The sequence below is a fragment of the Diadema setosum genome, chromosome 17, assembly GCF_964275005.1.
Source record: "Diadema setosum chromosome 17, eeDiaSeto1, whole genome shotgun sequence".
Classification (NCBI taxonomy): Eukaryota; Metazoa; Echinodermata; class Echinoidea; order Diadematoida; family Diadematidae; genus Diadema; species Diadema setosum.
The window spans coordinates 25,346,363-25,364,328 of record NC_092701.1 but is presented as its reverse complement, the minus strand read 5'-3'; the positions used below and the strand labels follow the sequence as shown (position 1 = coordinate 25,364,328).

General features: G+C 37.3%; 1 protein-coding gene across 1 annotated transcript in view; it reads right to left on the bottom strand.

Annotated features, from left to right (window-relative positions):
* Nucleotides 1-3,436: 3,436 nt before the first annotated feature.
* The window catches only part of LOC140240907 (uncharacterized), a 41,049-nt gene continuing 26,519 nt past the window's right edge, over nucleotides 3,437-17,966 (bottom strand). The window contains exon 5 of the mRNA XM_072320685.1: nucleotides 3,437-4,571. Within this exon, the coding sequence (XP_072176786.1) occupies nucleotides 3,437-4,571 (1,135 nt within the window). The remainder of the gene's footprint in view (nucleotides 4,572-17,966) is intronic.

Sequence of the window (17,966 nt, the reverse complement as noted above, 5' to 3'; positions counted from 1 at the left end):
AACAGCTCCATTGATTTCACTGACATTTAAAGCACGTTAAGATGCGATTTAAGCCATTAAAACTTTGAAGTGTTGATGTCAAACAGCATCCCTTTTGCGTCTAAATTACTCAATGGAGAATTACAAACATTTCGTTCAATGTGAAAAAAAAAAACACCGGAGCTATTAAAAAGGGGCAACAAGAACATTTCTGTACCAATAAGCAACGTACACTCAAACATACGCACACACCTACCTCGCCCTTCAAAGATTGACACGTCATAAGCCCAACAATCACTTTAGAAAAGAAAAATTTAACCCCAAAACCAAACAAACAAAAATAGAGCATAATTATGTGCATCTTGTACTTGATGTTCGAACGGCATAGTTGACCACCTACGCAAAGGTAATATCTATAATTAAAAAAAAAACCAACCACACACACACCATTATGATACATATACAAAAGTATCCAAGACATAACTCACAACACTTCCGCATGCAGTTTCACAGGCAAATTACACATACTGCACCGTAGATTACCCCCACCCCCACTATGTAACATGCTTGTTATCTGCTGTAATAGGTTTTACTGTAAAGAAGCATTCTGTTTCAATTATGATAACTTAATATTGACAAGTATGTAGATCTTATTCTTCTTCTTCTTCTTCTTCTTCGTGTACAATATAATGTATATGCATGCAAACAAGGCAAATTTCCTAAGTGGACGATAAAATAGAACTGAACTGAACTGAACTGAATAAATTTGTTTAAATATTTTGAATGGCTGATTCAGTTGCATTACGGGATCCCGTTTAACAATTTGTTAGTATACGCTCTCTACATTCACACCAAGCACACAAGCCACAGTCATTAGAATTTGAATCAGAACTGTCTTTCATCTATTAATAACACGGCGAATGAAAAGCAAAAAAAAAAAAAAAAATGTCCAGCAATTAGAATAGATGTATCAATTAAGATTGCATCCAGTAGGCAGAAATCTGGAGACTCTCATGCCTCTCATGTCTATTTCCCTGCCCATTATTAGAAATTTGTTAGGCACCGAAAGAGTTAAAAAGTGTCATATATATATATATATATATATATAATATATACATTAGAGTGCGAGAAGGGGTCCCGACCATGTACAGAACCAGAACCGTGTACAGAATGTGTATCATGATTTTCAAACCCCTGATGAAGGTCTAAACAAGCCCGAAAACTCGGCAATAAACACTTACGTTGATCACTAGCTACGTCCAAGAATGCTCTTATCTTGTCGCACTATATACATATATATATAGCAATCCTCATGTATGTGTGTAAATATGTTATTCTGGATTATAAGAAGGGCCTAAGTCCAAATCTGGCTATCATCCTTTGAGATCCCTTCAGAAGTAATGTTAATAGAGATCTATACAGTCATTCGTATACATATTTCACATTTTGAAGGGATGGTATAGTTTTGGTTGAGATGGAGCCTCAGATTTTGTGAGATAATGAGAAACCTATTATAATATAATTATGATATAAGGGATCCGAATAAAAGGTCAGACCCACCTTTTTATTATAATCGCGTTGTTTTACTTTGTTTTCGGATCACTCAGCCATTTCAAAACCGATTTTCATCAAAAAAAAAAAACTTTGAATTCTTCTTAGAATTGTATGCTCTCTAGCATTTCATAAGTGGTTTCTGAGTATCTCGTAAAAAGTTAAAAACTTAATCCTCATCTCAACCAATACTATATATACCATCCATTTAATTTTTATATATAACACACCTGTGATTTGAAAATCTAAAAATTCTTGATGTTATCTGCAGTTGTTTAGTTTTCTCGAAAGTTCTTTTTTTTCTCATGGGCATATGGTTCTTTCTTATATCTAAGTTTACATACAGGGTTAGACTAACTTTTCTCTCTCTCTCTCTCTCTTTCTCTCTTTCTCTCTGGTGTCCTATATACGTAGGAATACTATAAAAACACATATACGCACGAAACGTAGACTGCTATACAATAATTATAATTATTAGAAGATTGTTTTTTATTTTGCATGTAAGCCCCTGCTTTTCTTCGTACATTTTTTCATTGCACTTTTATCACAATTAGGCCTACATACGCATAAATGGTATCTTATGCATTCTGTTCCATGTCGGTAAGCGTAATTGAAACTTTACTCCTTCATAGACAGCTCAAAAGCTTTGTGGACAACGCATTTTTTCCTTGAAAAGAGAAATAATCCTCCACGAACGCAAATTCACCGCACAAAGGCAATAGACAACTGCTTTAATTGATTGTTTGCTTTAGTAACCAACAATAAAGTGATGTTGATGTTAAGTGCATCTATTTTTACATAGGAAATTAGCCTACAAAATGTCAAATAAGATTACGTGCGATTCTTGAGTCATTCAGCTGACCTGACTATAATAGGTTCACTTATGTCACCTGTTTTGAGTCCTCACGTAAAATTAGAAGTGGCAACTTTGTGTTGGTGTTGTGATGCACTGTCACATATATGATAAAATATAGGAAAACGTTCATGTCATTTCTGTTTGAACTGTACATATACAGTCCGACCTCTCTATCCGGACATGTAGTGACGTGTGCTAATGCGGATAAGGGATTTGGCCGGATACGGGAGACTCAATGTTTAATACGCGCAGCTACCGAAGAACGATCGCCCGTACCGTGCCTTGATTTAATGACAAATTTTCTGTCCATGTTCTTGCGATGATTTGGGGGTAGTAAATGTCCGAATGCATGTTAGAAGAAAATTAGATGTAAATGTATCTTCATTATGTGGAGAAAAATATCTAATTCATGTGGGTTCGTCTCGGAATGTTTGAGTTTGAAATCCCCCTTTTCCCCGTAATCATTAGATTAAAAAAAAATCACGCCGAGATCTCATCCCGATAATAGAGAGATCCGAATAAAGGGAGGCCGGAGAGGAGAGGTCGGACTCTTTGTAATTGACGATTTCTTTGCCGTTCTTTTAATAGGATTATGGTAATAATGGGCACAAACTTTTCATCATTGAAAAGCACTCCAGAAACTTATTGTTTTCTGACGGAACATATCGGTTAAAAACATTACACATATTAACGTAGAAAAACAAACATTATACATACAAGCGTGTCCAACGTTACGATATTAAACACGAGATAACATTTCACTCCAGTCCAGCGATGAAGACAATACCGTGAGTGAATGGAATTCTTTAAAATCATACCCTATTCTTTTGGTCCCACTTAATAATTGTAACGGTTTTAGCATCACACACAATATGTATCAATTAAACATGAGTGTGATGTTCTGTCAAGTTCATACGTCGTCTATGTAATCATGATATGCATGGTTTAGTAATGGATTTATTCTGATCTCACTGCGACAATTTGGTTGCTGGTGCTGTTTCGGTATATACATTCTGTGAGAACTCATAGTGCCTTCTTTCAAATAGCCACCTACATATTAGCGTAGTTCATATAGGTTTCTTCCTGTATCGTTGGCTCTGACTCAACCCTAGAAGCTCCTCGTGTTTTATCCACCTGTGCATACAGCTCCTCACACGGTGGCAGTTCTACGATCGAAATGTTACCTACTGTTTTGTTCACCGTCGCGTACATGTCCTCTCGGGTTTGGGATCTTGACGTAAAACTCTCCGGGTTCTGAATCTCAGTGTCGTGACAACCATTGAAGCTGTCCCCTTCTATTATCTTACAACGAAGATCATTGGCGAAGTCTTTTTCAGGATTCAACAGACTATAATCTCCAGAGTCAAAAGCTTCAGGACATCGCGGTTGCTTGTTGGTATCAATGTCACTTTGTTGCTCCGGATTCAGTTGATAGTAGAAGACGTCTTCAGAAGGCATGGCTGTCATGGCATCCTTGCTGGAACAGGAATTACTATATTTTCTGTCAGGGTAGATCTTATGCTGTGAAGTTTGACCAATAGGTGACAGACCAGGGTTGCGACTTCCTGTTCTGTCGTCAGGGAAAGCATGATTGAGGCGATCGTACTCGCTTTCTGTAGGCATTTCGGATGAATCGTGAAATAACGTCAGTGAATTGTAATAACTGTCATCAAACAAGCATGCTTTACCAGTGGATCTAATGGCACCATTCATCCTCCCGTCCGATTTGCAAAGGTCTACATCCTGGTAGTCATTATCATCTCCATAAGCACACGCTGGTGGGTCCAGAGATGTCTCCTGCAGGCCACAATATTCATTATCAGAAGGAATATTCATTGAGGTCAAAGAAGTGCCGATGCCGGTATTTATGTGACTTTCGTCAGGAACTGCACAAGGGAAGCCACGGTTTATGCTGATAAAGGTAGAAAGTCCCTCGTCTATCTCTTCAGCATCCTGGTAGATGTGACTAGTGTGCCCGAGATGGCCCCCTCTGTCTCCGACGGTGTTGCCAAGAATATGAGGCAAAAAGCTACCAGCTGTTGTAGCATTAGGATTGGTAGCGTCCGACAAAACGGTATGATCCGTCGTGATTGGCTCTTGTACAGAAGTGTCGATGGGATTCATGTGAAGCTGTCCGCCATTTGGGTGAACATTTGGCTGATGCGAAGTTTGGGATCTCCAATGTCTGCAATTTAATGGGGAAATTGAATTTATTGTTTTACGCATGTGACCGTGCATCGCAAAGCCACCAAAAAAATCGCCATACATGGATTTTTAGTTTGTGGAAGAGCAGAATCTAAGATTTAAAATGAAATATATACGTCAGTGCAAACAGACTTGCCAAACCAATTTAAACAATGGAAAGACAGGCACACTTTGCAAAAGTGTGTACTCAAAAGAGAGGCTTTAAACTTTAGGGTCTATACGCAAATGCGTAATTTCCCCCAGCTGTCTGCAATGAATGGAACAAAGAAAAAAGATATAAATTTCCATGAAAATCACAATTAAGTGGTTATTAAACTAAACTGAAAGTTTGCTCATCATTAAAGTACGTTATATTTATGGCCAATATAAACTTCAAATGCAACATTAGTGTGATTTCAATTATTAGAGATGAAAACTGTTTGCTGTTTGAAGGGTTTCTAGTGTTTTAAATCGGTAAATCTGAGAAAGCCTACATCAGACCGAAACAAAGTATTTGAAAAACTGCAAAAGAATCATGGTGCGCAATCACATAGTATAATGTCGTTGTATCGACAACGCTTGACGCGTGACCATGTAGTTTAGCGTAATAAAGTCGGGAATCCTAGAGCTGACAAAAAGAGGATTATTCATTTTGCCCTTTCTTAGTGTTCACCCGTGCCACTTTACTTTTGATTAGGTTCATTTCAATTTGAAGGTCTAGTAAGCTTGACTTCCTACTGTTATATCATTCGAGGCTTTCTCCCTGCACACTATTCTGACGACTGGTGAGAATTTTCAATAATTAAAGACTCGGATAGCACTGGAAAATGTGGGTGTCCGATTGAATCGGTCTTAATTCGCTGCCCACCGAGGCATATTCTAAACAACGAATAGTGCTCGTCAGCCAGTTGTTTTAGGGACGATTCTAGTCAAGATTTTTCTTCTCCCCTCCCCCCCCCCTTTTTTTTTTTTTTTTTTTTTTTTTTTGGCTGAGCATGTACTTGCACATCAGTGATCAGTGATAAAACTGTGCACAATTTGTTACGGGGATTTTCGAATATACCCGAACCGGGCCCGCCTTTCGAATTCATATATCCCCACGATACGTGGTCTTTAAAAGATGCAATTTTTATTTCAAAAAATTATAAGAATCATATTTACGAGATCAGCAAATCAAATCAAGATGAATGTCTTTTATTGTTTTAAAACAATACCACAAGGCTGACTCAATACTTGGACTTGGACTGGGAGAGATACTCATCTCGTATGATAAGCCTGCATTCACAAATTGGCAGTCTAACCACTCACACACGCTTGACAGCCTCCAAAATTCAACTCCACATCATTTTGTCTTTGCTTGTTTTTCTGTGTTGTCCGTATCCTTTTCTCTAGTTTTTTGACTGTGTATACATAGGCGGCTCCTTGCCATTGATTTGGTGGTGGTTTTCGTAAAATATGTTGAAAAAAAAATACTGTATCAATGAAAGTTTTGGGCGACAGATGGAATAATAACATGATAAAATGTCTGGCGACCAGAAACTCGGGTTTTCGTGAAAACAAGTCCACCCACAATAGTTATGTAAGAAGAATACAAATCAGCAAACTTACTTCAACATTCATGTGCATTCAGTAATGTACCCTCACTTCTGAATATGCTTTATTTGTTTCCTGGGTTGCATACAATGATTCCACACCCTAGATTTACAAACTAGTTTTCACAAAAATTCACCTTTTCTGTTGATGCCTACACCAAGCGATGGATAGTATGCCAACCACAGCAAAAACAACGAGAAGGGTTCCCAGGATGTACGTAATATAATTATCCTCGTCACTCTCAGGAACTGGAAGATAGAGCATTAACTTATTTAAGATATAAATACACAATATTTATATAGATGTACACTGTATATTCCTAATGTCACATTTTATTTCGATACAATTACTAAAAGATACATGTCATTATAATGTTTAATAAAACATCTATATTGAAATGAATTATAGATTATTTAAACATACATACTATGAAAATAGTTTCGATAGTAAAGTAGTAAAGTGTATTACATCAAAATCTGATCTATATAGGCAGCGGGTTTAGAATTTCCAAAATTATAAAAGAATAACGGGGGAACAAAATATGGTCATTGATATTGCTTACTTTATACTTCACAGTATCACTTGGCCCTTTTGCACAATGACAAAGATGTAATTTCATTGCACTTGTAACCTATTTTCCCTCATTAAGCTTTTTTTTTCAGGAAAATGTCTTTTCATTGGATCACCGAATATTTGCGTTATGATAGTTGCATCACCACGAAAATCTGACAATCGATGAATAACAGTTTTCTATTTAGTTCCTGTTGAAGAACGGTGCTTTGCAACATTTCTTCATGGACATTTTTGTTATTCTTGTATAAGAATTAAACACTTCTTCTCTCTGAGACAGTAACAACTTCAAAATTTGAATCCAGTTCATTGATTCATGATGAATTCACTATGAACAAACGATGAAGAACCAAATCTAGTGTGTTTCCATCTAAACAAAGTGGTGAAACAAAAATGTATTTTAGGCAATAATTGCGGAGTAGTCCTAATGTAATTATGCGTATGCAATTAATGCGTTAAGAGGTAAAAGTGGAAACACTAGAAGCTAAAACATATATATATTTTATTTTTTACTATCATACGGGTCGAATCAATTACTTAACTCACCTGACTGAGACGTTTCAGTTGTCACTCGCAATGGCGTAATGTCTTGGGTAGTCTGCGTCTGCCCTGTGCATTGAGATACAAACCTACTGCAATCATTGATGGTATACATGCTGATGATATAATGTCCTGAACTCCTATTCTCAAGACGGAAAATACGTTCATCATATAATTTTATCTATCTGTAAGATATCAGACTTTTGTACGTGGTGATAAAAGTATGAAATTTGTAGACCGTGAATGCTCATAATGAAGATGTTGACATTACACAGGCCGCCGAACCTCACCCCACCCCCCCCCCCCAAAAAAAAAAAAAAAAAAAAAAATCTGGCTCTCCCGAAACAAAAATAAGGGGAAGAGGACTCAGAAATCCTCATAGCAAAACATCAAAACAAAACAAAATCCAAAATTCCGCCATAACATTCTTCCCCTCAAAGGGAAATATATACACTACACAAAAAATTGAGCCTCGACCATGGCCTCGACCCTCTTTGGCGCAATCATCGCCCTATCAATGCCTGCGAACTTCATAGTAGTAAATTACCATCTTTTTTGTTGGTGGTGATGTTTATTCCAAGCGCATAGGGGCCTTCGAGCTTACACTCTAGAAAATTCCAGAGAGCAATTACTGTTAACATTGCGATCACTTTATCATTGCACACAAAGTTTTGCTCATATTATGTTACACCGTACTTGCCAATGTAGTACATACCCTGAGCAGTGCTTTCTATACTTTGTGTAGGCATCGTGGTGATATTGCCATCTTGCCACTCTGCGTCTGTGAACAAACATTCCCATCCACAAAAACAATGACAAACTAATGAAAAGATGTGTGAAAGCACAGCAAAGAAAGGATGAATTTCAGTAACTTCATGGGGTTCAAATCAGTGGTGCCTGTGGTGTCGTAATCTCACGTGATCAGGTGGTAAAAATGCCTATCTCTTTGGTATATTTTCAAATTAAGAGAAGGAAGACATGTAGTGAGCATTTCAGAGCACGTATCCTGCTCATGAAGAAGATATACCGATTATAAAGATATATTGATATTTCCCGATGAATTACTTGACGGGATATAACACGATTGTGTATAATTCCGAGAAATGGGAAATTTTGTCGGTAAGCATTGTCTCATGTCGATGCATTTGAATGACTACTAGTAATTTCATTTTTTCTCCTATCATGCCTATCAAATATGCCAGTATTAATTCCCACTGGTGCGCTCTACGTGATGTGTTTTAGGTGAAGGCTCAAATGGCACACGTTTTTATCATCCGCACTCAGATGACGATAACTCTCGGAAAGTATAATGCTTACACACACACAAAAAAATAAAATCCGCAAAAAAAAAAAAATAAAATATCATTTGCAGTTCCTCCCTTTCAGGTATAATGTAAAATGCTGTCTTTTCATTTCTCTTAAACTACTGCATAAAGCAGAGATTTTTAAAATCATAATCACTGATGATATATTGTCAAATTAATTTCAGGAGATGCCGTTTGTTTTACTTTCGACTGCTTGGCAAGAAGGGACTGAAGCGTTCCAAACTGGGAAGTAAGTCGACCATCCTGGTAGTCCCACACACTGCAGTATCGCACTCCCGTTGATGGTGTAACCTTTGTCACAGGTGAGAGTTATCTTCGACCCGAAGCTCGTGATATCCGAGTCCCAACTCCCATTGGACACAACCCCAGGATGATCACAAAATCCGACAGAGACTTTCAGTAAAGGAGACATGTATAGGGAATTCCCATGAGCCATGAGGGAAAACTTGAAATAATCATATCATTACGATATGTTACATGGAATAATTATTATGAAGAAAGATACTATAATTATGTAAACAGATTCACTTTTGTATCTCTTTTGGTAAGGTTCAGATGCCTGTTCATCTGCCAAATTAAAAGACTAGCTGACTAGCACAGAACGTAAACATAATTATAAACATTGATTGTATACGATAACAGTAAATAATTATATATGATGAAGTTTTTTTTTTTTTTTTTTAATAAAACATGTTAAAGGTTTGAACCTGACAAAGCATATTACAGGTATTAACAGTCGCTGACAAATTATACTGTCGTCATTATCATCACTGATGCTTGCCTACATTTATTTCACTCTCTGATGTCAAGAAATCTTTGCTTGTCGAATTACTCACGGTTAAATGAATGATGTCGGTTGATGGAGTCAAATTCTGTCGCAAGTGGACATGCCCATCTGTGAGAAAAGTTTCCGCCAGAAATGATCTGCGCATATGTTTCAGACTGAAAACAGGTGCACAATTCTCGATGCATGACAGCAACGCCATTGCTTTCGGGCTTTCTTCTACAGGTAGACATGCACTCGCCGTCCGAATCAACGCCAAATCCGGTGTTAAATGCTGTTTGAACGTTTAGTTGGTTGTCTTTGTAGCATCCAAGAAATGCAGGCTCTACGCAGTGACAGAATATTATGATTATTTCAACCTTCCAATGCCTGATACTTTGAAGTGTGCATTATGGCCAATATATTTTAACAACAGCTAGTCACAAATCATCCCTGAAATTACAGTTTGATAAATGATAAGTGTTTCTGTTTGAATACAGGTTAATCACTTTACGTAGCGCCTGAAAATATCAAACACATACATACATGCATACATACATACATATATGTGTGCATGTGTCTGTGTTTGCGTGTGTGTGTGTGTGTTGACAGCGGAATCTATGGTTTTTAACAGTGTCGAGTTTCACTCCACCGTACACAATTAGCGTATAAAAGAACACTATGTTCGTATACATCAAACACACTAATTCACTCTTTCTATGCGACGTATAATTATGTAGAGTCACGCAAAATCATAAGAATAGATATCAATATGTTTGCGAATGTCTGAACTTTATGATTTATGAATGATAAAGAATATATAAATGTTTTCATATGACATTTGGAATCTCTTACCTCGGCATTGGAGTCTAACAATTCTGTTTGAGAAACACTCGGTTGCTGTCATTAAACAGTCCATTACACGCAGCGAATCTGTGCATTGATATTGTACAAATCGTTCATGAAATCGATAAAGTTTAAACGCCGTTTTTCTCATAAAAGTTTGATACACAGATAACGGTTCTCATGTGTAATATGTATGTAAAAAGAAAATAGATACAAAGTAACAAAACATAACGACAATATCAGTAATGATTTGGGCATTAATAAGTTTGTGTGTAGAGAAAACGAATCTTATTCTAATGAACGTTTGATTGCTGCATTTATACCATTAAGTTCTGTCATCCAACTTCAAAGAACGTAGTCATTTGTAAGTACTATTTTCCATCATTGTGTATGTCTGTAGCAAGAAAACTTGCGTATAGTTTGAAAAGATAGTTTATTATATAGCCTAAGGAGTTTTGAAATATCGGGAAATTAAAACTGTTGCACGTTCAGAAAACGAACCATCGCAAAGACAATAGGCCTTTCCAATTGGTAATTAGCTTCTAATCTGTATGCATATTATTCCGCTGTTACCTTCACGACATGACAGCACTTGAGCTTTTTTTCGTGTTGTCGTCGCAATTGAGGCCAAACTCTGACCGGTATAATCCTTTGCCGTCGGGAAGCCGAGCTCTTCACAGACCAGTTCAGCTGCTTTGGGGGTAAATCCATCCAAGCAGACGTATCGGTCTGATTCGATGACCAACAGGCCTTCAATGGGAGAGGATCCATCAACCAGCTTCACTGTTGGTATCCCTTGAAAATTAATTACCCAGGTTCGAAATATTACTTGGCAAATGGTTTGGGGGTAACTAATAATCTATAAGCAATCATTCACCATGTTCACGTCGTAGCTCATCCGAGGTGAAGACGATTATCAGAATTATGGTCTAGACCCTTCTTCGAGTTATACGCTGTTTCCCCTAAACGGTTTCTCAAAAGGAACAGAAGAAGCAATGCGATTTATAATTTTCTGTTGTTGTTTTTGACGCAGATCGCACTCTACTTTATTTCTCCTCCCCACATTATTTTGGGAACAATATGACGAAACTGAATAAACTTTCGTGAGTCAACTGGCATCATCATGCAATTCATATACGTGACCTAAAGATCAATAATAATGCTTATTATTCTAGAGATTATTACCGAATGTCGAGATATCAATTTATTAACTAATAGTCGGTAAGCCTACTTGACGGCTTTCTGTTCATCCGGTATTGGAATAAACATTTGTACCAATTTGAGTACAATATACAGTACAATAATACATTATGACAGATAAGGATATAGAATAATGGCTATTATGTGAATTGACTTTCACAACAACACTCATGGGCAACAACACAACACATGGTCAAGGACATTAATAAACTCTTTCTGTTTTGCATTTTTTAAAAGAATAATGGCCAGGATATCTACCAACGAAGTATAAAAAAAAAAAAAAAAAAAAAAAATGTCAAATTTGCCGGATACTCCCCATTGCAATTGCCGTCGAGTATCTTCCAGGACAAAGTACTGTCGCAAATTTTATTTCGTATGTTTCTCTTCCCTGAGCCATATCAATCCCATGAAATAATTTGATTTAGTTTAATTCAGTTCATTTTCATATTTTTGAATGAAGGAATGTACATCAAATATGATAAGATAAAGTGAATCAAATTATCCAGCTAGGATGCACAGTAAATTATTGTAAACATGTTGCATCATTTGATTTGAAAGATTGATTGTATTGTGTGGTAAATGTATGCCATTCGTCGTCTGTCTTTTATTTTCGATAACAAGACCCGAATAAACTGACAATAAATGTTCAATGTCTACTCTGATCTCGATGTAAGTTCTGCTGTTGCTTTGCTTGCTGCCTGAATAATCAACAGTAGAACAATTCAATTTGTGTAATGATGATTCAGTTTTGCAGTCACGTCTAATAAAGTATGTAAATAAACACCATAATATGCACATAAAAAAAATTATTGTAAACATAATCATTAAAAAAAACATGGCGGTCACTCTTCGTAAATTTGGCTCTCTGTATAAATGCTAGAGAAAAATGATGGAACCTACTTAAAAGCAAGCTTGTTAAGCGTAGGTCCCAAATTCTGAACAGAGGGTACAAAAACACATTGGGAGCACGGGTGCAACATAGGACCAAAATATAAAAAAACAAAACTGAAAGGCAAGGATATCTGGGAAATAATAAATTTTTCTCAAATACATATAGCGAAAACAAACAAATAACCACATTCTGCAGATGTATATGAACAGTTGTTTTAGGGATGTTAACAATATGGTGTGACAATACGATTTGAACAATACTGTAAACACTCGACATGTGGGTCCTCAGAAGAGACATGGGAAGCCTTTGTAAGGGAGAGAGAACATGCATGTACCAAGGAGGTTTTATACATTGGAGTTCCAACTGGGTGTAATTATTCCAACAGTTGTCAGATTTCTATTGATGTACAAAAGAATTCCACAGGCATGACAGGTGCACTTGTGCCTTTGATGATCGATGTTTCAAGCCGCCGTCTTGCTGAGCAATCTGAAGATTCATTTTGAACGTTATCATAATGTTGGTCATATTTTGCTTATTTATTTATCAAATGAAATGAAATTTCACTTAATGATAAAGCATGTAAAACAAAAGTCAATCCCTTTCAGAAATTTGTGCAAAAGTGTAAATCAGAGTTGTATCATATGAAAATGTTTAAAACTGTAGCATCCTGGAAAGCTGGTTTTATCACTTTTCCGCATAATTTCCACAAATGAAACTAATATGGAATAATCTTCAAGTATAATTCTTTATTGAGAGGTATATCAAATTAGTGCCCGGGCATGCCCAGTCGAGAAATGTTCATCTTTATTTAAGCATTTTTTGCTCCATTTCTATTCGCGCATCCTCGTGTCTGTACCACCTACCTTTTATAAGAAGGAATAGTGAGAAGTAATTACCATCACAAAGAAATATCTTCCTTTGAAAATGGCTGGTGATTATGCAATGAGACACGAGTCAATTGTCTTCGGCATGTGCGCGGTAGATCCTGGTTGGCACATGCTTCAAATATTTTTTAGCGGCGGCTTCGAACATCTAGCAAAGGAAATAAGACGGTTGTGACTCCATTCTCTAGAACCTCCTTGCATGTACTAACAAAAGATTTACCAGCTACTATCAATGACGTGAGTACAACCAAGGAGGTTCTAGAGAATTTAGTCACAACCGTCTTATTTCCTTTGCTAGATGTTCGAACCCGCCGCTCAAAAATATTTGAAGCATGTGCAAAACAGGATCTGCCGCGCAGATAGGAAGACAATTGACTTGTGTCTCATTGCATGATCACTAGCCACTTTCAAAGGAAGATATTTCTTTGTGATGGTAATTACTTTTCGCTATCCCTTCTTATAAAAGGTATGTGGTACAGACATGAGGATGCGCGAATAGAAATTGAGCAAAAAATGCTGAAATGAAGATGAAAATTACTCGACTGGGCATGCCCGGGCACTAATCTGATATATCTATCAATAAAGAATTATACTTGAAGATTATTCCATATTAGTTTCATTTGTGGAAACTAAGCGGAAAAGTGATAAAACCAGCTTTCCAGGATAGTAGGTTTTAAACATTTTCACATGATACAGCTCAGATTTACACTTTTGCGCAAATTTCTGGACGGAAATGTCTTTTGTTTTACATGCTTTATCATTAATTGAAATTTCATTTCATTTAATAAATAGATAAGCAAAATATGGCCAAAATTGTGATAACGTTCAAAATTAATCTTCAGAATGCTGAGCAAGACGGCGGCAAGGAACATCGATCATCAAAGGCACAAGTGCACCTGTGGAATTCCTTTGTACATCAATAGAAATCTGACAACTGTTTGAATAATCACAGCCAGTTGGAACTCCAATGTATAAAACCTCCTTGGTACAAGAAAGCCAGCTGTTAACGAGTTCCAAAGTCTGTACATTAGGAAGAAGTATACTAATGTGGAGGAATTAAAGAGCGCAAACAGCGAGGCTCAACTGATTTGAATGACAACAACCAAGCACAGCAGCAAAACGCGCATAAACAAGATAGAGAGAAATTTCATTGGACTTACGCAAATGTAATGATTCAATAAATTGTGTCCTAATTTGTATTGGGAGATCGTTCCAGTATTTCTGTCCTGTATATATAATTGTTTGTCAATCACTGAATATTTGTATACTGTACATAAAATGACATTTTGATACATTGCAGTATGGCTTCGATGAAAATGAGGCATATGACACGGCATTCAATTACTTTGTATACTTTCACTTTACTTCTATTTTATGTCACTGTTTCATCGCGTCTTTTACGTTTTAAGACTTGAATAATTTATTGTTTTTAATAGTAATGTGTGTCAACGGAGTGCGTCCTCGCTGTAGATTTTCATGTTTCACTCTTTTAAAAACACGATGATTAAACCACACGTCTTTTTTACAATTATTGTCAACTCATCCCTATATAGATCTTATGTTCTGTCATGCAGATTGAAACATCTGGTTTCGAATAACGGAGGGGAAACAAGTGTTGGAGTAACAGTCAGTGAACAGTTGTGTTCATGATGTGGAAACTACACTTACCTTCGTAACACTTCACGCTCATGTTGAATCTCACAGGGTAGATATATATACAATAACTGTAGCTTCGTCTGATGGGTGAGCGATAAAAAGGGAGAATACTCTGAGCCTTTCAATATCACATTCCGAGATTTCTTGTTTGCTATTTCGTCAAGTCTGTCGAATCCCACCACATTATTGTTGATGGAATTGAGGGTATAGAGGATTCTCCTTCCACGGGGTGCCTGCAGAACCCAACTATCACGATTGTCAGCGCAGGTTCGGTCACACCGTATCTCCCGTTCTGGAATCCCCGAACAATTTAGACTGAAATCTGCGTGATGATAAGGATAACCATGGGATAACAAAGGGTTCACGTAAATCAATGAATTATGAGAATAGTAATAAAAGGAACAATGAAACATTCCTCAAGTATTCGAGCTGATGTCAGTTTGGTGACATGATTGAAATCACCGAATCATATACTATTTCTTACCAAATTCTTTGAACGCATTCGTCTTCATTATTTAATAAGTTATATAATGCTTTTCTTTCAAAAGCGTAGCAGATTAAAAAAAAAATGATAAAGGTTAACTTAATAGAACCTAATTACTCGTGGGAATTGTTAGAACAGAGGTTCAAGCATATCTGATATAACATTCCATTCTTGTGTAAAGACTGACATGCAATAAGAACTGAGAAAGAGAGAAATGTGCGACATATGTCAATGATGGAAAGAAAATTGAAAGGTATACCTACATGTATTAGTTCCCAATGCTGAGGACTTCATAGAAGGATTGCAAAACGTGAAATGAGCAGAAATCCATACAAGGAATATCATTCTTTCCTCCATCGCGAAAAAGGGGGAATCATAGCACATCCACTGCAGATAACTCCGAAATACCAGCACGGTATTATACGAAAGACTGAAAGTCGGTGTAATGTTCCCTTGAAACCCTACATGCAACCGGTACGTGGAATAGGAATGAACGATAATTGCAGTTGATGGTACTGAGCTGATTGATGACGTTGGAGTATTATAAAGTCTGAGTGCGCATGATAAGAATGCGTTCGAGCATAATGAAATTGTAATTATCTCATAAAGCTGCCTGGGCTTTCAAGGAAGCGATACAGGAGGATCCACAGCACACAGTCACTCGAGAATGCCAATCATTATAGTTTCAGTAATATAACTCCCACTCTATCGTTTGAGATATTGTATTGTCATGCTACTATCATAGATCTATTATCATATTTCTGTGATAGTTACAGACTTTCATGAGATACTTTCGGACTACATTACTGGCTAAGTGCTTCCAGCAAGCTGAACGACTCCATAAAGAATTGTGCTGTACTATGATGCATGTTTTGAACACGAAATATGTAAACCAAAGTGATAAGCAAAACTCTTGAGGGTAGAAAACTACTTTCGACCCTTAACAAGTTCACAAAGCATTATCTCTTTTCTCCCCCTCCCCCCCCCTCTCTCTCTCTCCCTTTCTCTATCTCTTTGGCCTGTGCATTTTATATCATTTTAAATGTTTGAAAGTATTGGTGCAAGAAGCTGAACCCGCCTGTTTTGCTTTTTTCTTTTGTGAGTGCTGGATTCAAATCATTTCTGGATGATAAAACTCTTTTACAATTGAGGGCTTTGAAATATCAAAGGACAAATCCACCTTCATGAGGATTGAGTGAATGCATGCAGTACAGCATATCAGTGAAAGTTTGGGGGAAATCAGACAGTCAGTTCAAAAGTTTTGAATTTTTAAGTTTCTGCTCTGTCACTGCAGGGTGAGAAGACTATTACAGCTAGTGATGTTACATGTATAGAACAATGTTAAGAAAATATAAAGACATTTCAACATTATTTTCACTTTTCTCGCATCATTAAAAAGACCACTTGACTTGCCTCTTTCAGAAGGCAGGGGGATAATATAGGTTTCCCGCCTTATTTCATCAGATTTGCATTCGATTTCACGGACATGAGTGAGCACCACGGACACGAGTGAGCACAATTCTAAGTGCCCCTTCATCGTCACATATACCAGTGATCACCTCATCAAGTAGGAAACTGACCTACAAGAAACTGAGAGGGATGAACGTCGACAATCTTAAAGTCGTGCCAAATTTAAGTAATTCTTTTGTAGAGTCCAATTGTAATGTCTGTTTATGGAATGCACACTCTAAAAACGCAAATGTTGAATCAACATTTAAAAGGGCCGAGGAGTGACAGCATTTTTTGAAGTGTTGCATCCAACTTTTAAGATAACATTTTAAGTGTTGAATCTAGCAGGAAAACCAACACTTTGAAAATGTTGTCACTCCTCGGCCCTTTTAAATGCTAATTCAACATTTGTGTTTTTAGAGTGCACATTCTGTCAGAAACAAAACTATATGCATTGCTGAATATGTTCACGAACATGACTTCGATATCATGTTTATCACAGAAACCTGGCTTAACTCCAAGGACGATGTTGCGACACGGATTGTCGCCCCTACACGGATTGTCGCCTCCTGCTCGGGGCGACAATCCGTGACGGGCGTTGGCGGCACGGATTGTCGCCCCCTACACGGATTGTCGCCTGGCGACAATCCGTGTAGGGGGCTGGCGGCACGGATTGTCGCCCGCCCTCGAAGCACACTTTGCTGGGTAATATCGTTCTGGACATAATCATTAAAATACATTGAAATACTAACACATAACTTACATGGCTACATCAATGCAAACATGCCATGTAAAAAGTCATGGTGAGGTTTCAAGGAAGTGTGTATGTGCGCGTGCACATGATAATTTAGTATCCGTTTGTGCGCGCGTGTGTGTGTGTGTGTGTGATGGAAGAATGTGATTATTATGTCATTTTTTGCGTATGTGTTTTTTAGCTGCGCGTGGGGAGGGATACCTAGTAAGCTGCTGTTGCTGGCATAAACGTTGATATTGATTTTATCAGCAGCTTTGAATTTGATGAGTTTGTTTGGCAGATTTGTATAAAAATGAATTCGGAGTGGAGCTTGCGTGCGGGCAGATGCTGCTTTTCGGCTTACGGTCCATTATGTCTTATTTATCAACATTGGGAAATCGTTTCATCAGGAAGGAATGTGGTATCGGTTCGGGTGTGCGTCGGTATGTGGGAAGGGGGTT